Here is a 22727-nt window from a genome sequence, read left to right on the forward strand (position 1 = left end):
ATGAACCTTTTCAACCTTGTCAAGGACTAGTGTCTGGCCATCAGAAAGCTCTACATAACCATCCAAGGTTCCACATCCAGGTGACACCCCTACATCGGATTTTTTAACTCTAGAAGGAGTTTCCTCCCAGGTATAGGAACATCATTGAATGAAAGAAAAATCAGGGGATACATCACCGATATCAATGAATATAAATACTATTGCATGCTCTTTCTAGTACTTTTTAGAATTCATGGAAAAGCTGGCCTGCAGATGGTCTCACAGGCTACGAGAAGATGCTTTACCTAAAAAGCTGGTTCTTTGTTCCTCGTTTCCACGTTGCGCTAAAAGAAGCTCTAATGATCCTTTTATTAATTTGTTTTATGGGATTTGTGCCCTGAATGAAAATTCAGAAAAAGGGATAAATGAGAGGAGCTGCAAACTTAATTGTTGCTAAGCGATAGCGAGAGAGACCTTGTAAGAAGATACCACTAGTTACAGTGGAAAGTCAGTCAGCTATATTATTCATTTTAATATCTCATATAAAACAGCACTTTATTAAAGACAGGTAGATAACAGTAGCCATCCATCCTCTAATTTCAGCATTAGGCTTTGTTACTCTGTGTTACTCTATGTACTTTACTTTGGTTTTTTTCCTTCTAAATATGGTTGGAGTAAACACACAAAAACACACTGACCCAAAGACTGTCCGTCCCAGGTGATTAGATAAGAGCCAAGGAAAGGAAGCTGCAAATATGCTTGCTAAGGGTTTAACATGCATAGCATACAAAATCTTTTGTCAGGAAGGAAAGAGAAGAAAACAGCCAGCTCTGCTTTTCTGGAAGCGGAGAAGAAATCCAGGAGGAACTGCTGGCACCACCAATCTCTACACCAGTTCTGGATCCGCAGGATTCAATGTCACTATGGATTGGATGACACTTCATTTTTGGAACATCAGGTAAAGTGAGTGCAGCAGAAATATTTTCATCAGTCTGACTCAGAGCACAAAACTTTTTGATGGCTTTTAAGAACTAGCCCCTGTCTTCATACCTACACAAAGTGCTGCTCCCAAGCAAGAAGGTTTTTCCCTAAGCTATTTCATAGAATCATCTATGTTGGAAGGGACATTTAAAATCACCTAGTCCAACCATCAACCTAACTCTGATAAAAAAAAAAACAAACAAAAAAAACAAAAGAAAACCATACCAAAAAAAACCAACCCACATCACTAAACTATGTCTCTAAGCACTATGTCAACCTGTCTTTTGAAAACCTCCAGGAATAGTGCCTCAACCACTTCCCTGGGCAGCCCATTCCAATGTTTAATAACCCTTTCAGTGTCAAAATTTTTCCTTATATCCAATCTGAACCTCCTCTGAATAAAAGGAAAGACACAACAGCATGTTGAACAAAGGCAGGTCTACGTCTCAATTTTTTTTCACTCTTTCACTTTATATCCTATAAAATAATGTATTTCTCTCAAATACAGCAATCTGTAGTGTTTTTGGGTTTCTTTTAAACTGTTGTTTTAAATTGCCTTTGCCACCTTTAACAATTCACTCAACTGGAGCAGATGACAGCTCAGAAGGGAAATGACAGACACTCCCAGGAAAACGCTGCCTGCATTTTGGTACATGTATAATCTCACTGATCTTATTTATTTATAGGTGAAATTCTCTGCCTTCTGTGTTATGAGAAGGACGGTTGCTCAAGCGGAAAAGAAAACAGTAAATGAGTACTAACTTTGAGCCACAGCAACTTCACAATATTGGGTCTGATAAACAAGTGAAATTCTCAGAAAGGCTATTGTCTCCTCTTGTATGGATTTAAACCATAGCATACATCTATATACACTGAAAACATCCTAAGAAACATTTTTACTCCACTAAAAGCTGATGGGACCTATAGAAATGCTTAAGCCCAGACAATTAAAGGTTTTTAATCCCTTAATGATATCTATTAGATGCAGGCACATTAGCTTTTTCTATTTGAAAGGGACGCAGGCTTTTGAATCAAGTTTCCTGATTGTCACCAGTCACTGTATTTGGCTCAGTTATTGTATTGTGGAACAGTCTCAGAGCACTCAAAGGGAATTCTTTTTGGATAAAAATTAATTAGAAAATACATTCCAGGAGTTCACCTGACAGATCTGAGCTGTAAGCAGGCATTCAGTCCGTAGGATCAGACTACGGTTAGCCCCAAAGTAAAAACAAAACAAAACAAAACCCCAAAAATACCCCACACCTCCCTCTGCCTGCCTGCCAAACAAAAAAAGCCACCCAAATTTAAAAAAAAAAAAACAAAAAAAAAACCAAAAAAAAATTAATCTCCCCCTAAAAAATTCAAAATAAAGTTTTAAAGAACTCTAAAACCCTGACTCTCCTAAAAAAAATCCTTGACACTGTATTCTATGGGCATCTGGTCTATAGATCAACACAATCTGCTATTGAAGACCCAGGCCACAAAGGGCAGAGTGTTTATTACTTGCCTACAGTTCGCAAATCTATATATGTAAGCACATTACTTTAATTAAGATGTAAGAGATCAGCGTGGAAACTATTCTAACATGAGCGTGGGGTACTGTTTTTCTCTTCAACAGAACACAGAAGAGAAAAATGTCACATTCTTTTTTATGGCGTACTTGTTATATTTCCACTGACACGTTAACATAAGCAAGGATAATATGATTAAATTATTCTGAATTGTGCAGTCATAAAGAATTACACTTGACTCAGAACAACTGCAAATTGAAAGGAACAGCCTATAGTTCCAAGAGGAGCAACAGCAGCTGATTTTGGCTTTCTCCCTAAAAAAAGGTTCCTGGTCAGTGGAGATTCTGACTCACCAAAATGTTTTACGCTATTTCTATTCCATTATCACTGATAAGCTCAAGTGCAGCCCCAATGTGTCTTTTATATCATTAGCTAAACTTATTCTTATCTCCTGCAAGCTCCACAGGTCCGTAGCTCTAGAAGATGGCTTTCTTCTCTAGTCGCCAAGATTACTGAGCCTGTAGAGCTCCATCCTGCTTGAGCAACCTGGTCTAGTGGGAGGTATCCCAGCCCATGGCAGGGGGTTGGAACTTGATGATCTTCAAGGTCCCTTCCAATCCAAACCATTCTATGATTCTACAAGCTATAGGTCCACCAGACTCCATTTGATCTGGTTTCATCCCATTCACACACATTGTAGTATCTTGAAGTTATCCCTGCTGTAAGCAAAAAGCTGGACCAAATAAGGTCCAGGAAGTCCCTTCCAACCTGAATTACTCCATGATTCTGGGTCTAAGGCACCCAGAAACCACTGAGAATCCAAACAAACCTCAAAGCTGTAAAACAGCTTCAAGAAAGGTAACTGGCATGGGAACAGCTGAAAACGGACAGGAAAAAAAAAGGAGAATGAAAGATTCCAAAAATCAGACAGAAATCTAGCAAGATGAATATGAATTGCCCCATTTTCCAGTGGGAAAAATCAGTTATGATAGCAAAAGAGACCATCTTTTCTACCTGCCTTGAACTTCTCAACTACAGGAACAGCCGTGAAGGTTTCAAGTTGCCCTTGCTAGCTTTCATGCTAGTTTATTTAGTAAATAACAGAGGTAGGAGCTACTTTAACAATTCACTCAGTGGAGGAAATGACAGCTTGAAACAGTTGGTGTGGGGGCTTTTCAAACCTTTCATTTATATGTCTCCTCTGCAGCACACTTGGACTGTGGCTCGCAGTTTAATTTCCGTGCACCAAAACCTCTGAGACATCTAACGAGCCGAGGAAAGTGAAACAACCGACGTATATAAAAAAAACAACAAACAAACCCAAAAACAAACCAAACATCACAACTGATTTGCTCTGTAGACCCAGCCAGAAGGTTTTCTACCTGAGAATTAAACTTCTTCAGTGATGATGGGATTGTTCACTTAGCAGTTGTTAGGAGACTTGAAATTAATATTAACAATTTAATAATTAATATTAACAATTTTGCTTTAGGAATAGCCCCAGATGACCTTCTCTCAGGCCAGCCAGAGCAGGATGTGAACTATAGGGTTCTGGTAGACCTTTCCCCTGCAACAGCTACTTACACAAACAGAACGAAGCTCTAAAGAGAAAGCACTGCCTTGGGTTTGCCTGAATAAATATTTCCCAGCTTCTCAAGGAGCTGCTGTAGTTGCACTCTATTTCCTTGACAGATGTGTTGATAGCACTTGCAAAATTCCACAGCAGCAGAGGAAGAGAATCATAGAATCCTGCAGGTTGGAAAAGACCTTCAAGATTACCAAGTCCAACCATTAACGTAGCAGAGGAACCAGAGACACAATAGCTTCTCTTTTTTTTATAGTATTCCAAAACTTGTATGATATTGCCAAGAGACTCGTATTCAACAGAATTTACGAGTTTGACAGCGAAGTCGTGCACATGTGTTATGTGGATGTAGATATTTCTTCCTCCTCCTGCTATTTATATAGGGAGACTGTAAATTCTTCGCTGAGTAACTGAAACCTCTGACTGCAGTAGATACCAACAAGAGGAACAAAGCATGAGACTGACAAACTGTCCTTGATCCTTGAGTACCTACAAGGCGAATCCCCTTATGGTGGACTTTCATTTCCTTCACTTCTGCTGGAAGAGCAATGTGGCAGGACACAGACAACCCAGGAGGTTATTGGAGAGTGTCAGGGACAATACAGGAGATACTGGGGGAGCCAGCCAGGGGTGATGCACAGCTGGATCGGCTCTTCACAAATAAGACCTGACTGGAGATACAATAATCAATGCCAGCCTTGGGTAAAGTGATTGTGGATTAGTGCAGTTCAAGATCCTAAGAGGATCGAGGAAGGCAAGTAGGACATCACAGGCTGGACTTAAGCCAAGGGTAAATCACCCCTGATCAACCTGATTGCTTTCTACAGTGAAATTACTGGATTTAAGGACAAGGAGAAACAGAAGATGTCATTTATCTCACCTTAAGCAAGGCTTTCAAAACTGGCTCCCAAAATATCCTTGCACCCAGGCTGGGATATTACAGTCTAGATGGGTGGACAACCAGCTGGGTAAAAAACTGCCCATTAGAATGCATTTATGATAAGAGTCCAACTTTGGGTCCACAATACAAGGAAGACATCGATAAACCGGAGTGAGTTCAGTAAAGGGCCACCAAGATGATCAGGGGCTGAAGCACATCCCCTGATAGGAACTGGACTTCTTCACCATGGAGAAGAGAAGGTTTGGGGGGGACCTAATAACTGGCTTTCAGCAACCTGGAAGACATCTTGCAGAATCTAGAAGACAGCACCAGGACTTCCGCAGCAGTACAGAGCAGAAGGACAAGAAACAGGCATAAGATAAAAGAAAAGAGGCTCAGACTGGATATAAGGAAAAAAAAAAAATCTTCCCATGAGCATGAACACATATAGAGGTTGTCCAGAGAAGCTGCAGTCTCTGTCTTAGAGGCTTTCAAGACCTGACAGGATACAGCCCTGAGCAATCTGTTCTCTCTCCGTATCTGATCCTGCTTTGAGTAGGAGGTTGAACTAGAAACCTCCCAAGATCCCTTCTGACAGGAATTACCCCGTGGTTTTATAATACTCCACTCACATTCTCTGTGACAATACTACAACCTCCTTCCACAAAGTAGCATTCAGACAGTGATCTTCACAGTTTTAGGAAAAATGGATCATTTCAAGAAGCATCACAGTTTTTAGTACCAGAGACTGGAAATAACTAACTTCATGCCAAGGAATGCCAGGTGCCTTCATTTCAGTTGGTTTGTATTATTATTGTTGCTGATGTTATTGGTTGAGCACGTTGGCTTCAGATATCTACGTAAGGCACCATGAATCTGGGCCAAAGCTTTGGAAAGCCTTAGTGAGATAGGCCAACTGCAGCGCAATAAACATACACCCCAAAAAATTATTCCCTAAAATTAAACTAACATGATAAAATGTCAGAGCACAGATTAAATTGCGTGGGTTAAGTCATGGAAAAGGCTTACAAAAATATTCCTTTTGCAAGTTCCTTAGCGTGGAAAACTGCAGGAGAGGGACTAATTTTGTTTAGAAGGTATTCTTTTAAACCCCAGGACATGCTGTTGTGATTACTTCGAATACTCCAGTCCCATATGCCGCATCTGACAAAACCACTCAGTCATTAACTTGCATTTTCCTTTAACTACTCATTTCAAGTCGGCATGGAAGGGCAGCATACACCATCGAGAGAGGCTGAGGCTCCTTCACCCTGTGACTCAAAAGCAGAGTTTCCAGCCAGAACAGGTTCTGCTCCTGCAAACGTGTATTTGGTGTTGCAAACAGAAATTCATTTGCCTATAACAACATAGATTGACAACTGAGGAAAGGACAGCAGAGGTAGGCAAAATTCCTGTTCCAGTCATACCACCTTCAACCCAAGCTGGGCTTCCCACAATACTAATAGTTGGATTCCAACACCCACAGCACCAAAATGAGATTAATGAGGTTTTTATTATCACTGTTGTTGTTATTATTATTAATGAGATTTGCTAAGGATAAGAGATTCACAGATCCAGCTTTGGTTTTCTACAGCTGTGTGTCTAATTACCACATTATTGCTCTGTTTTCCACCCAGCAGCTTGGCCCATGTAAAGTAATGAAGTGTAAGTAAAAGGCCAGTACAAAATAAATGGGGCTTTTATGCATGAGCCACATTTCCTCCTACTATCTGAAAGATATTGCTAAGTATATAAGATATACTGCTACGTATTTAAGTCAATAGATGCACGTAAGTATTTTCAGGGCCAAAAAATGCTTATTGTTGTATACTTTAAGACTTGCAGTGCTGGCAATCTGGAGCACAGCCAGACAAGCACTACCTCTCTGTAGCCACTTATATAATTAAATATTTTCAGGACTAGGTTCACAGATATCAATTCATCATGTAGGTTTTCTGCTGACTGCTGAAATCCCATACAATAAAACAGGAATCTGTTTTGATGTAGCGAATTATTACAAACTATGGGACGACTGAGATATAATGCAATATTTTGACATGAAAAAGAGATTCATTTTGCTAATTGTTAAACCTTCATCAAGTTATGGTTCAAATAAAATCTTATTTTGCTGGGTATTTACACTACAGAAGCATAATTCGTAATGTCATAATCCATATGTAAAGAAAATGTATGCAGTTCCTTCTGTTCAGAGGACATATACGTGCATTGTTTTTAGCTTATTTTAGAAAAAAAAAACTTTAAACATATCTTTGAGGGCAACAGTCAGCTCCACTACACAAAGTATGGCAGGAGTTTTATTGAGCTTTTAGAAATTTTCTGTGCAGGGCATCTTCTCTAGGGAATCATTAGAATCCTAAGTGTGGGAAAAGAGTTTCTTTCAAGTTTGTATCACCTCTGCCAATCCAAAGCTAGCAAAGCCTTCAGAGAGCTAAATATACCCATAGAAAGTCAGCCTTCATTCACATCATCGCATGAATTTAAGTCCTGGAGACATGAATTCTAGCTTGTTGAAGACATGAAGTTTCACTGAGATAAAAACCACCGAGTGGTGGTTAAACTGAAGCTGGAAATAGCTTTTCTTGCAGGAAGCCTTGACCTGAGGTTCCTCAGGGATTCAGCTGATAAACACCTCAGACTGGGGTGGCTGCAGCTCTTACCAACGCTGCCCAGGAGCGAGAGGCTTAGAGGAGGCAGCCAAGGGTCAGCTACCACTTCATCTAATTGGAACTAATCTGCATGTGGTGGCACAGCGTGGCCTGAAGCCAGGAGCAGGTTTAGCTACACGGATGATTTCTTCCTGCCTATTCACATCATCCTTTTCCCACCCAGCATCCACCACTGACCACGATTTGCAGTCCCATCTCATGGATTTTTATGGATCTAGGATCTACAGGTGCTGGAGACTGCACATCCATCAATCCAACCTACCTGTAACTGCAATAGGGCAGAAGGGCATGGACAAAATATGCCAGGACTACACAAATTAGACTTGAGTCTACTTAGATGTGGCTTTAAAAGAAACAGCAGCCTGCTGGCTGATTAACACAAAAACTAGAAGATCATCCCCCCCCACCAAGGAAAGAAAATGGTAAGTAGAAACTAGGTGATAGCAATGCAAAGACAACATAGCAAAACATTATCTAAAAAGACCAATTGTACAAGACCAAGCACTTTAGCCTAGTTTTCATCCTCAGAAATTCTCAAATGCCGCTTGCCTTTTCAGATGAGAAAAATAAATTACGAGCGTCATTTAATAATCACCACAAGTGCATGACCTAGTTTCCAGTCTAGTGCCCAATCTACCACAATATTTTGGTTCTCTTGCTAAAGCAGAACTCACTAATAAAAGGGAGGAGGGGCGAAATAGATGTACTCATACTCATTACATAGTTCTGAAGTAAGACAAAGAAAGCTTCCATCATATGTTTAAAGGTTTGTGAAGCGTACCTCAAAGGAAACCAGAAAGGGTGTCTGATAGTTAACACACCCTGTTTAAATTGCTAGTGGAACATTATGACAACTAAACTGTACTTTCGTCTATTAGAACGGACGAATATATATATATTCTATTCTATAATAGAATTCATCTATTCTTATCTGTGTTTTACCCACTGCATTCTTACTGCAGAATAAATTTTGAGGACTCGGTAACTGTAGAACCAGAAGAAAGTTATTTCTTTGCCACAAACTACACAAAAGGAAGATGTTCAGTAAATAAAGTTAGTTTGAAGGGTGTGTTTCTTTATCCTACAGGTGGTTTTTATTATTTTATTTTTTTTCTAAAATCACACCTCAGAAGGAAGCATTCACTTTCTACTTTGAGTTTACCCGTATATTCCAAGAAGCACAAGAGCTCAGCACCTCGAAAAGCCTGGCAGGAGAGCAGAGGCTCCAGTTTCACCCAGACAGACTCCTGACCTGGAACACTTTTGCCCTTCTGGCAAACGCAAAAGCCAGTGGCTACGAGACAGAGCCCGACCGGTTATGTTTCCCCAGGTAAGATGCAAAGTGAGATGTTCTACTTTTCCTGAGCTTGGATAAAGTGTTCCTTTCAAGCAGTTGATGAGGGCGTGGTGAAAGCCACCTTCGATGCAGAAAAAAAAAAGCAGTAGAGTGCCTAAGACACCTTTTCTGATCCCTGTTTACACAGACTCACCTACGTTTATTTATTCTCGCCTACAATCTATTTATTTAGTTCAACCACTGCAGGGTTCTAAATGTAAGGATTTGTATGCTCTGCACAAAGTAAATAAATAAATAAAATCAGACTATCAAGCTATTTTAAGGGCCATTCCTTATTTCTTTACTTGACCCTTGACTGACCTAATAAATAGCCAGCCATGCCAAATCCCCTGTTACATGAGCAAGGGGAAGGCTTTATCCAGTCTTCATGTAGAGAAAGCAATGATGCAATTGGGAAGCCTCATCCTTAGAGAATTTGGCATGAAATTTTGTCTTAACAAAAAGCAACAACACACACACAAAAAAAAGATAAACTCCACTGCTTTTATGCTCCGTCAATACTAATAAATAAAATCAGAATATCAAGCTATTTTAAGGGCCATTCCTTATTTCTTATCAGACTATCAAGCTATTTTAAGGGCCATTCCTTATTTCTTTACTTGACCCTTGACTGACCTAATAAATAGCCAGCCATGCCAAATCCCCTGTTACATGAGCAAGGGGAAGGCTTTATCCAGTCTTCATGTAGAGAAAGCAATGATGCAATTGGGAAGCCTCATCCTTAGAGAATTTGGCATGAAATTTTGTCTTAACAAAAAGCAACAACACACACACAAAAAAAAGATAAACTCCACTGCTTTTATGCTCCGTCAATACTAAAATATATGTCTTTCAGGCTCACAATTTTTAGTATGCCTTAAAAAACAAACATGTCTTCATGTGTAGAACTCTGTTAAAAATTACTTCAAGCTTGTTGTTACATATAAATTTTACAGAGAAATAATGCACCAACGTTCACTGACTTCACAAACAGGTGTTTGTTACACACAAATTCTGGTAAATTTTTTTGGAAGAACTTCAGTGAATACCCTGTGCAGAGGAAAAGCTTTGAAGCGGAGCAGGGAACCAGTTCTCCTTCACCAGGCTGGAAAGCTTTAGATGAAACCTGCAAAATGACTTCTACATTCAGCAACAACCTGAAAAAATGAGGACCCCAGTGAGAAGAAGGTGGGAAGGTGGAGTCACTGAGCATCAAAACACTCCTGGGACAGAGACGACTTGAAACATCCCAAGACAGAGTTATGGGGGAATCAGGACAACAGTCTCGCTTGAGCTCTGGAAAAAATCAAGGTAAGAATTTCAGGGAAACCTTGGGAATGAGGATGTCACCTAAAATGTATGATCTGAGGAAGACTGAAAAGGCCCGGGCAGAGAGAGGAATGAACTGCTGTGAGATCTCACACCTGCAGAAGGTCCAAGAGCCTGCATCCCAATCTCCTGGCAGAAGGCTCTTCATCCCTCCCCCAACACTCGCTCCCAGGACGTGACTTTCAGAAATGGGCTTCTGCCTGGGAAAAAACAAAGCTACACAAACCTAAGGACCTTAAGGAATTACTCCAACTAGGGCTACAGCACAAAATCAAGAGTTTTAAATATATTATCAAGCTATTTTAAGGGCCATTCCTTATTTCTTTACTTGACCCTTGACTGACCTAATAAATAGCCAGCCATGCCAAATCCCCTGTTACATGAGCAAGGGGAAGGCTTTATCCAGTCTTCATGTAGAGAAAGCAATGATGCAATTGGGAAGCCTCATCCTTAGAGAATTTGGCATGAAATTTTGTCTTAACAAAAAGCAACAACACACACAAAAAAAGAAGATAAACTCCACTGCTTTTATGCTCCGTCAATACTAAAATATATGTCTTTCAGGCACACAATTTTTAGTATGCCTTAAAAAACAAACATGTCTTCATGTGTAGAACTCTGTTAAAAATTACTTCAAGCTTGTTGTTACATATAAATTTTACAGAGAAATAATGCACCAACGTTCACTGACTTCACAAACAGGTGTTTGTTACACACAAATTCTGGTAAATTTTTTTGGAAGAACTTCAGTGAATACCCTGTGCAGAGGAAAAGCTTTGAAGCGGAGCAGGGAACCAGTTCTCCTTCACCAGGCTGGAAAGCTTTAGATGAAACCTGCAAAATGACTTCTACATTCAGCAACAACCTGAAAAAATGAGGACCCCAGTGAGAAGAAGGTGGGAAGGTGGAGTCACTGAGCATCAAAACACTCCTGGGACAGAGACGACTTGAAACATCCCAAGACAGAGTTATGGGGGAATCAGGACAACAGTCTCGCTTGAGCTCTGGAAAAAATCAAGGTAAGAATTTCAGGGAAACCTTGGGAATGAGGATGTCACCTAAAATGTATGATCTGAGGAAGACTGAAAAGGCCCGGGCAGAGAGAGGAATGAACTGCTGTGAGATCTCACACCTGCAGAAAGTCCAAGAGCCTGCATCCCAATCTCCTGGCAGAAGGCTCTTCATCCCTCCCCCAACACTCGCTCCCAGGACGTGACTTTCAGAAATGGGCTTCTGCCTGGGAAAAAACAAAGCTACACAAACCTAAGGACCTTAAGGAATTACTCCAACTAGGGCTACAGCACAAAATCAAGAGTTTTAAATATATTTTCATAATAACTTCCATTTGCCTATATATAGCAGCAGATAAATTTACCTTTCAAGAGTCGGTATCTTGAAATCCAACAAGGATTTCATTCCAGATATATTTATCATGGACTAAAACTGCTGAAAATGTCAGCATAAGGGTCCAATATTCTGTACTTGAAAGAATCTTAAAATGTTTTTTCAGCTTCCACTTTGCATATAGAAACTCAGTTTTCATTTTAGCACATTTAACAATGGCCAAAACGTCCTACAAAATTTGAAAAGTCCTTTTTAAGAGTTTTAGAACCAGGCACTTCATCAGCTGTCAGCTGGTACGGTACTGCATTTTAACACCTCACATTTTTAACCTGTTTTTATTAACTGGATAGCGGCTCACTTCAGGTCTCAATCAAAGACAGAGTGGAGAAGTGTGTGTGTAAGAAGCAAAGATGCAGAACCACCATCAGAACCTTCAAAAATGCATCTACCTCCCCAATTAACACAAAGAGGCTTCCTCTGCTCTGGACACACTGTTCCTGTCCAACCCCTCCAAAAAAACATCACATGGGACTTGAAGAGATTCGGGCCAAATCAAACCAATATTAAGCACTTCATACACTCAGGTATTCATTTGTTTGACTTTAGCAATACAGGGTTCTTCTCTTCTGACTTCTACCTGTAACTATTGAGCTCTTCTGGACTATTTAGGTAAAGAGGCTTTAGTGCCTCCTTTGTAAATACACCTCCACAGGTAAATCTGCTTTCTGAAGTCAGGTACCTGGAGGAAGAAATCCAATAAGGCAGCCAGACACGAGAACTGAAAAGGTTATAACATGCTTCAGAATCACCACTATGCGCTCATCACCAGGACAGATTGAAGGCAAAGATATTTTTTTTTAAGTCAGTAGTAAAAGCCAAAATTATTTTTGCCTTTGTGGAAAAGGGAATGATGCATTTCATAAGGATTCTTGCTCTTCTCTTGCAAAGCAGGGATTCTGTACCATCCAATCCCTGTGCCAAAAGGGAACTTAAAAGTCTATCACTCCGGGGCGACAAGAGGAAGAAAGCTACAATGTGATATCCCATCTGAACCGGATGCCAAAATCATTTAATACCTCCTAGCACCTACTCTGTTCCAAAGATACACACGAGCCATTAAGAAGACAGATGAATGTAAAATACTGACTGAAGACTGAGCTTATTTAAGCGTAGTTACATTGAACCAAAGGCATCTGTAATTTTTCAAACCGCTTGTAGGGTTACTTATTTTATGAATACACAAAAAGAAATGCAGAACACACTGACTTTAGTTTTAACATCAAATTTAGTTATTAGAGGGGAAAAAAAAAAACAACCAACAGGTTTTTTAAGCCAGAAACAGGTAAGAGTTGCTACTTGAACAGTAAAGTAAGTAAAAACCGAAGCATAAACATGCAATGATGAAATGCATTGGTGCTCTATGCCTCGTTTATATTTTAAAAAGCAAAACAGTGATGAATTTGCTCTCTGAACTCTTCTACCAGACAACGACATCCTGATGTATTTCTATATCTTTGGCTGAAAGCCACAAGTATTCGAAGCATATGAAAATCATGATGCTTTTTTTTTTTTGCACCCCCCCATAATTCTACCTTATGGATTCTTTATGTGTATAAAAAGTGTTTACTCCACACTTCCTCGGCTTCCTCTACTTTGTAAACAACCTCAGGTCCTGTGGGGAGTATTGTGTTTCACACAGGAATAGGCACCAGCAGTATCCAAGTAAACTCCAGGCGCTGATTTCAACAGCAAGCACCCAGTGCCTGCAAGAGCTGCCTCCAGGGAGCCCTGTGACCTCCTTCTTCTAAGTCAGGAGTTTTGCTTCCTGAATTATGCAACAAATTACATTAGCAAAGCTTCAGCTTTGATAAGACCAAAACTTGTTTTCTTATGTATCTTAGGGTTGTTTTTTTTTTAATTAACCCCTAAAAATCATTCTATACTGAGGGATACGCATAAAATAATTCTCAGACAAAATTAAGAGATCTGTTTTAAACAGAAATGCATTTAGCTTTCTCAGCACATTTTTCTCTGAAATCACCCAAAGATTTGGACTACTGAAAGTAATTTTAATTCATCAAAAAATGAGATACTATAACATTCAACGTTTTAGATAAAATTAGACTAGTCTCAGAAAGGTCAGACTAAATATTTGCACACTAAACACCTTGCACACTGAACAAATCTTCCAATGTTTCCTTTTAAATGGGCTGATAGGAATTAAGTTTTAGGAAGTCTGCGGAGGTTAAAGGAGCTCAAACTCTGCAAGTGACAAAGAGGTTTGGTTTTTTTTAAAGGGTTGATGCAGCAGTGCTGATTTCCTGCCATTTTTGCTGCAGCTTCCCCTTTTCCCTCCCTCTACCATTAATTTATTCTCAGCTCACGCTACGAAAACCAGTACTGGAATCAGGTCCTTAGTCCTTTCTCCAGTATCACCCTACACAAATGTATCATCCCTATAAAAACCATGGGCTTATTTGGGATAATGGCTGTGTATCACGGCAGCCCCAGCTCCTAGAAGTGTCTGTAACATGCATCACACTGACAGCCCTTTGTGGCGGTCTTAACATTCCCACTATCTTGCTACATGGCATGAAACCACGAAAATCAGTCAAAATGATAACCCAACAGATTATAACTGCACAGCAATTTTTCTACTTCTCTGCAAGCATATCGTTATTCTACTATTGGCTCTAGAAAAAAAAAAATAATTGAAATATTTCTAAAATGTAAATTCATGAAGTTTCAATATGCTGGAGAGCAATCATTTATTTCTCAATTAAAGGTATAATTCTACTTATAAAATTGTTATTGAGGGGAAGAAAAGGGAAGGTAAAGAAAAGAGTGACTGACATAGAAGTTCATTCTATGTGGGCTACATAGAGTGAATATTAATAAAAAATTACTCAACTGTATTTCAACACAGAATCACAGAATAATATGGGGTTGGAAGGGACCTCTGGAGATCATCTAGTCCAACCCCCTGCCAGAGCAGGTCCACCCAGAGCAGGTCCCACAGGAACGTGTCCAGGTGGGTTTGGAATGTCTCCAGAGAAGGAGACTCCACCACCTCTCTGGGCAGCCTCTGCCAGGGCTCTGCCACCCTCAAAGTCAAGAAGTTCCTCCTCATGTTTAGATGGAACTTCTTATGTTCAAGTCTGTGCCCGTTCCCTCTTGTCCTGTCAGTGACACCATTTCCCCTACCTTGCTTGACTTCATCCATGACTGATTTTTTCGAGGATGAACAGTCATACAGCCCATTCCACAGAGAGCTTGCACAGTTACAATTTCAGAACCATAAGTCAAATCGTAGTTATCAGGAAGAGGACACTCACAATAAATATCATCTCTTAATTACTGATTGGGTAAGGTGGATTTCTCATGTCTGCAGGCCCTGCCAGGAAGCAGTACCGCTGACTGTGTAAAATACCCTTCTCCTATTAGGCAGAGAGTGAATAGACTACTCTTTCCATCTCCTTAACACAGGCACACAAACCCAACAATGTCCTTATTTCTGTTCTTTTCCCCCCTTTCCATGATACTCTTCCAGCCACGATGGGACACAGAGCTGTCAGGCAACCACCGTGCATCTGCTTCAGCCAGGGAAGCCCAGAAGACACCACACAAGAGCTCTTCAGCTTCGCAGGGAGCACAAACCACTCACTGCTGGGGCTGAAATCTCCAAATCCCGTCCTCCAGCAAACGCCACTTCGGACATTTCTTCAAAACAACTGCTCCACTGTAAAATTCTCTAACATAAAACGGAAAATCCTCATTGAGGGACCTATTAAAGGGTATTAATACTCTATTTCAGACCTCCATCAATAGCATATTTAGGGCAGTGGGCCACTAAGTCATCAGAACCTGGAGCAATGAGACCTTTGGCGTGAAACCCCGCATCGATCCCTGTGGTCCTGGGCAGTGAACAGAGAGCTCACCTGAGCAGGCAAGGAAGGAAAGGCATAGAATCATAGAATGATTTGGGGTGGAATTAAAGATCATCCAGTTCCAACCCCCCTGCCATGGACAGGGACACCTCCCACCAGACCAGGTTGCTCCAAGCCCCATCCAGCCTGGCCTTGAACCCCTCCAGGGATGGGGCAGCCACAGCTTCTCCGCATGCCAAAGCAGAGATGGCACATTTGGAGTCACAGGTCAACAAGAAACATTGCTGCCACACACATTTCACTTCCTCCTCCCCTCGGAGAGGAAGCAGGGCCGGGGGAGAGAAGCTTCTCCCTGCTACAGATGCAACTTCTTTTAAGAGACAGCTCGGTACAAGAGACTGATTCAGCAGAAATAGATACATAAAGCGAGAAATGAACAGTAAGAACTTCAGTGCTCCGAGGTACGCTTCCTGCAGAAAGCATAAATATTATCTTCAGTTTATTTTCACTGAGACAAGAGTACAATTTCTCAGCAACTCTCTTACCCTACTGTTTGTCAGTATCCATCAATAAAATAAAAAAAACAAAAAACAACTTCTGTGCCATTCCAGCATCTCTATAAAACCTAGTGTAGAAAAGCAAGTTTAACCCTTTCTAAACACACACATTCTGTTTACAAGGTGCTCTGTGCCAGGATTAATGATGCACAGAACAAAATGCATCTGTACTTCCCAAGCATTCTCTTCCCACAGTCTGAAACATAGGGGCAAAAAGGGAAGTCCATGTTTCACTTTAGCTGAGATAATTTCCCTTGATTTAAAGGAAAAAAAAAACCACCAAAAACGTTTACAATAACCCCCTAATAAACTACTCATTCCCTCAGCCTAGAATTGATTATTCTGAGAAAGTACCATCAGAGGCATCCCTAGTTCTTTTCCTCCTCTTGAGGCATCCAGTCCAGCCACTGTCAGAAATAAGACGTTGGGATAAATGGAACCTTTGGTCTATTCCAGTTTGGTTCCTGGGGTCTGAAACGTAGGGGCAAAAAAGGAAGTCCATGTTTCACTTTAGCTCAGATAACAATTTCCCTTGATTTTTAAAAAAAAAAAAACAACAAAAAACGTTTACAATAACCCCCTAAAAAACTACTCATTCTCTCAGCCTAGACTTGATTATTCTGAGAAAGTACCATCAGAGGCATCCCTAGTTCTTTTCTTCCTCTTGAGGCATCCAGTTCAGCCACTGTCAGAAATAAGATGTTGGGATAAATGGAACCTTTGGTCTATTCCAGTTTGGTTCCTGGGTAGTAAATCCCATCGTCAATCAACAGACCGACAGCCAACTCCAGCCAACAACTAATGTCACTGCTTAGTTGAGAACCTACTGAGACCCAGGAGCATCACATACAGGACTTAGATTGACTAGAATCACTTATTTCCTGCTGCTGAATTGCCCTGTGAGAATAGGAAAGCAGGCTGGAAGGAAAGGACTCCTCCCGGGGCAAAGTTTGTGAATCTGGGAAGAGTTTGGCGCTGAAGCAGATGTTTACTTCAGGATCCTGAAAACAAGCAGTTTATGGGAAACTATGATTTGTTTAAGCAATATTAAAAGGTGAAAAAATTAAAGATGAGAGGAAGGTTTACTGTTAAATGATTTGCGTGCTTTAAAATTGCAAACTCGTACAGTGAATAAAGCATAAATGAGATTTATAGTAGGAGCATTACTGCAATATTAAAAGGTGAAAAAATTAAAGATGAGAGGAAGGTTTACTGTTAAATGATTTGCGTGCTTTAAAATTGCAAACTCGTACAGTGAATAAAGCATAAATGAGATTTATCCAAGGAGCACTACTTTCACGCTTCTGTAACTCATCAGTTTATGAAGAGCATCCAACCCCCGGCCAAAGGTTTCTAACGCGGTCTATTTCAGTGAAAAGAAATTGAACTATGTTTGTTTTCCTTGTAATTGCTATTTACAAAGTGTTCAGTTGCCTGAGGGGAAAAAAAAAAACAATTACCTAATAGGTCATAAACACACTTTTAAACACTGTGCACCTAAAATCTCAGACACTAAACTGAATCGTGATTCTTGTCCATTGCCCTAGACAGGTGTCCTCAAGTAATTAAACTCAGTGTGTTACAATCTGCTGTTTTTCATGATTTTTGATACATTGCGGCTGCTGAGGTGGGGCAAAACACAACACTCAGTGTCCCTGTGAAAGCAGCAAGTGTTTCAGGTGCTGGCAAAATGCTCCAGCACGGAAAAAATACCCAAAAAAACAAACAAACCCAAAAGTACCAAATATTTTTAAGCTTTTCCTCAGTGATGTTTGTATACGTCTGTGAACTACTTACAAAGCAAAACATAAAAGATTTAAGAACAACATTCCCTGGGGTTGCAACGTACTTCAGTGCTTAGTATGGTCTGGAAATTTTGCTGTCCAGGTAGAAGTAGAGGGCAAGTGGGAAAGAAGAAATTTGCATGTCTACCTTGGCATTCCCACAGCTCTTTCTCTCACCTCCTACCAGCCATCAAGGTTAAGTATGAAAAGTGATGTATGCAGTAAGTGCAGAACCACAGCTTTATTGTTGGATGAGGGGGGCACTTGATGGAGATAGCTATTTAAAAAAAAAAAAAAATCCAGCTCCTTATTTCTTCTTACATCTATTTTTAAAGGTGTCCAAGTATAAATGGTTCCCTGTAAAAGTTTCCTTTTTACTTGGCTAAGAAAAGGAACACATTATTTGAGGATGCCAGCCCCGAGCTGCCACATTGCAGCATATCTCTGCTTTACCTGCTTGAACAGAACAGCTGTCTCGGCTTAAGAGACCCCAAAAAACAGCATTTGGCTTATTTTTCCCTGAGTCACAGCTAGATACCACTACTCAGGACTTCCAGTCAACTTTTGCCAAGTATATGCAAATAGGACTACTAAAACTGGCATCATATCCAAAAGAAAGTGCTGATACCGAGGAATTGCAGCTCTTCGACAAGGCCCAGCAGATAGCAGAAAGTTCTGGCACTTCTGCAGAATGGCAAACAATCCCTGTACTTTAGAATCATTAAGGGAGATATTTTATCTCCTTCACATGGAATTCTCTGCAATCTGATGCTTGGTTAACAGCCTTGGCAGTAGAAAGTGAACGGCGAGTACCATGCTATCAGACTGGCAACCACGCTGGCAGTCCTCAGCATATTTGATTTTACTGCCCATATAGAGATATCTATGTATATTTGGCAAGAATATTTATATATATTAGGGGGTGTGTAGGGTGTAATGCATCCACACCCACCAGAAACCACCTGTCTCAGCCAGAAAACTGGCTTACCCATTCTTCACCCGACCAGGACCAGACTCTCCTCGCAGGCACAAAGACTGGATTTTTCAGCTGACTTTTTCTAATTTGGAACTCTGTGTTCGATGGGTAGATGTGTAAACAACAACTACTTTTTCCTGCTTCTCTGATGTACGGTTACATACGCGTTACACCACGGCTGATGGGGAAGGGAAGAATAAAGCCAAGCCAGGAAACCAAGCAAGACCCTTCCTCGTTAGCACCTCATCTCCAGGAATGGTGTTCAGGGGAAAGATGTGTGATGTTTGAGGGGAAAAAGGTAGCATCGAGCCTGCTTTGCCTCTATCTGCCCTTTATTCAACACATTTTAGAACAAGCCCCATTTTACTTCTTAAAACAAGGTGGGGGTTTTGTGGCTTTCCTGGTTATTCTGCATGGGATTTTTTTCCATCAATACTGCAGCTGCTTAAAAGCAATCCCAAGCAAAAACAGCCTCTCTTTGGTTTCTTCTTGGGAGTTTTATACTTTGGTTAATTTTCCTTTCACCTGACCTCAGGAGACCTTCTCAAGCCCACACATCCACAGAGACATAAGACAGCCTCTGAGGAAACTCTGCAGTCAGGCACCAAGACTAAGAAAAGCACTATTCATCTAACTAATACATGGAGCTTTGACTGATGAGTCAACCCACCCCGTAAAACCAGAGAGATAGTTTTTTTTGTCAGTTTATACAACTCAGCAGTAAGTAAAATGACGGTATATGCTTTCTAATACAGAGGTACAAGTCGGAGCAAGTAATGTGCAAGAACAAATTTGGGGGTAAGGACCTGACCAAGGCTTTGTGTTCGAGGTGTGGCTTATTATCCACCTTTGATTTCACCCATTTTTCACCCTGGCAGCAAATCCAGGGCCTGTCACACCGCAGCGTTTAAGTATCTGAACTTTGCATCTTTATCAGAGCTGCGCAAACACTCGCTTACTCTGCTTTATTTTTTCTAGATTAGTTTAATCACCTTTAGGAAGCCTCGTCAAGCCGAATTACCGTTCTTAAGGGCACGAGGGATGCGACCAAAAGGTTTCTCAGTGCTGTGGCATCTCTTAAAAGACCTCATCCGCTGCTGCGGGGATGGGGAGGGGGGGAGGAAACAGAGTTGAATTTTACAGCTGCAAGTGGAATTGTGGGGATAAAATGGCTGGGTTTGGGGTTGGTTTTTTCCCTACCTGACAGGGGATAAACCCTGGGACAGCACGAAGGGGGAAGACACCCGTGGGGAGATGGGTACCGGGAAAACACAGGCAGGGGCTGCGGTAACTCGCATCCCAGCGGCGTTAACTTTGAGCATCATCATCCTCCTCCTCCTTCTACTCCTCCTCCGGGGCTGCGGCTGCTCCTCTTCTCCGGAGGGTCCGGCTCCGGTGCCCGGGCCGGTGCGGGGGACAGGGCGCTGGGTCCCCCGCCGCCCCGTAGGAAGAGGAAGCGGCTCCGGGCCCCGCAGGAAGTCCCGCTGCCCCGCCGGCCTCCCCGCCCGCTGCGGCCGCGACAGGTGCCGCGACGACAGGCCCCCCCCCACCGCCCCGGCCCCCGCAAACAGGTCCCTCCGTCCCCGGTGAGGCGGAGAGGAGACCCCCCGCCCGCCCTTACCTTGTTGAGGTGGGGGTCTCGGAGCACCTCGTAGCCCCTCTTCATGGTGAGCTGCGGGGTGTCCCGCCTCTCGGCCGCTTTCCCTGCTTGCATGGCGAGGCTGGCTGGGTTTGCGGGCTGCCGGCGGGTCGGCTTGCGGGAGAGGAGGTTGGAAGCGGCCGGGCTCCTCCTGCTGAGGTGACCGCCCGGCGGGGTGGGGTGATCCTGCGGGGAGGGAGGGGAGGGAAGAAGGGAGGGAGGGGGCAGAGCCGCGGCAAGGCGCCGCCGCCGGGAAGGGTGGCGGGGGGGTGAGGAGGAGGAGGAAGGGGGGGGTCACCGGGGTGCCGCTGAGTCACCGGTAGCTCCCCGCACCCCCCCCCGGCGGCCTCCCAGGTGCGGGGGGTGCGGGCCCGCAGCCTTCCCCGCACCGGTGTGGTGGGGGGGGAGTCCCGGGCAGCGCGGCCCGGCTTCAGCCTCCCCCCCCGCAAATCTCCGGGCCGCCCGGCGTTTGCGAAGGGATTTAGGAGCCTCTCGCCGCTTTTTGAGGCCGTTAGAGACGGGCTGAGCCCCCTCAGGACCCGCAGAGGGGACACCGCGGCCGCGGTTCTCCCTCACGGCGCTGGGACTGAGGCGGGGGGTGGCCTTGCCTGTTGCGGGAAAAGGGCCGGGGCCCGGCCGACATCCAGGAGCGGGGCCTTGGGGGCCGCGGTGACAGCCGACTTTCACTTTCCGCCTATTAAATGGCCTTTTCCCCAAGGGGATGGGGACAGGCGGGAGTTTGGTGTAATTAATTCCCTGTGGGGGTTGTTTTTTGGGGGGGAGCAGCGTGCTCCTGCTGTGCTGTGTCCCCCCATCCCCGCTTGGAGATGGAGGGTGTTAGGGCAGAGCGGGTTTGTACCCCTCTCCCTCACATGTTTTGGTTTTTTATTATTTTTTTTTGCAATATGCTCTAAAATTGGTGGCCTACGCTCCGTTGCCTACTGTACGGCTGTGCCTTAATTCTGCTAAATTCGGGTGTGCAAGCAGAAATCATTTCCACGAGGATACTGGCAATCCCGCTAGAGAAGCCTCCCAGCTTCAAAAACACAGCCTCTGTTTGGGCATTTAAATGCCCAAATCCTCAAATATTTAAATGCACAAACCCAAATGCACAGCTTTAAATGCTCCAGGGGGGAGGGTTTTGCTGGCTGTTCCCGAGCAGCAGCAGCAAACGGATCAAAAATTGTGTCGCTCCTTTAAAACTTATCTCTTCAGCATTTAATCTGCAGGCCTTGGGGCCGTTCTGCTGAGTCATATTTTATAAAAAAAAATAAATAATAATAATAATTAAAAAAAAAAGGCTCCCACAGAATCTGGGTTTTCCTGCATTTCCTGTTAAGTAGCTCCAAAAAGTTCATTTGGGGTTAATTAACAAAGGAAGGCTGGAAGGATTCCAAGTCTGTATTTCTGGAAACTTAATTAGCAAGTCAGCAGAAAATCCGGTAAATAAATCTCTCCCTCACCCTGTCATCTCAGAAGGAATTATGGAAAGCGGTATTAATAAACAGTTTTGAACAAACACTGAACCTGGAGTCTTTATGCTTAATTATTCAGCCTGCCTTGGATTTGTCCAGATAGATGAATATTTGCCTTCCCAAGTCCTGAGTTTTACCTTCACTAGGTATCAGGGTGGCATTTCAGGTCTTTCTTAGTCATGATAAAAATAAAAAGCGATGTAGGAAAATCTCTTTTCCTTTCTTTGTGGGTACCCTAAAACTGTTCTGATGGAATGTTAATCTAAATGTGATATTTTTGTCCGAGAGCGCAATGTTTACTGATGTAATTTTTATCTCAGTGTTGCAATACTGTCTATAAAAAAAAAAAAAAACCTCTTTGACTTATGCCAAAAGTCACTGCAACCACCCTGAGTACCTGTTCTGAGGTCTGACCCCTGCTGAGGACTTGTCCTGGCTGACCTCGCCCCCAGTTATAAAAGGTATGAAATTAAAGAGTTAATTCAGGTGAAGTTCATTTGGATATATATATTAATATTTTTTTTACATAATCAGGCTTCAGAAACAGTTTACTGCGGTGTTTGAGGTACAAATGTACTCCTCGTCTTCCTAAAAATGTAATTGATTTCTGTTTGTTAATGTCAAACGCTAACAAAAGCAAAACGGTCGCTGTCGGTTGGGATAAACATGGCCCTGAGCTGTATGAATGGCAACAGACCTCTTCAGCTCAACAAAAAAACCAAAGAAAAAAGAAAAAAAAAAGTCTTTTGTCACCTGCAGAAGTCTCGAGGCCCGACA

At 42.3% G+C, this 22727-nt stretch overlaps 1 protein-coding gene across 1 annotated transcript in view; it reads right to left on the reverse strand.

The window, feature by feature from the left end:
• ME1 (malic enzyme 1, NADP(+)-dependent, cytosolic) overlaps window positions 1–20731 on the reverse strand; it is a 175287-nt gene extending 154556 nt beyond the window's left edge. Inside the window, exon 1 of the mRNA XM_014958527.1 lies at window positions 20458–20731. Coding sequence (XP_014814013.1) covers window positions 20458–20550 — 93 coding nt within the window. The 5' untranslated portion in view covers window positions 20551–20731. The remainder of the gene's footprint in view (window positions 1–20457) is intronic.
• Window positions 20732–22727: the final 1996 nt, after the last annotated feature.

The sequence above is a fragment of the Calidris pugnax genome, unplaced genomic scaffold (genome assembly GCF_001431845.1).
Source record: "Calidris pugnax isolate Ruff unplaced genomic scaffold, ASM143184v1 scaffold251, whole genome shotgun sequence".
Classification (NCBI taxonomy): domain Eukaryota; kingdom Metazoa; phylum Chordata; class Aves; order Charadriiformes; family Scolopacidae; genus Calidris; species Calidris pugnax.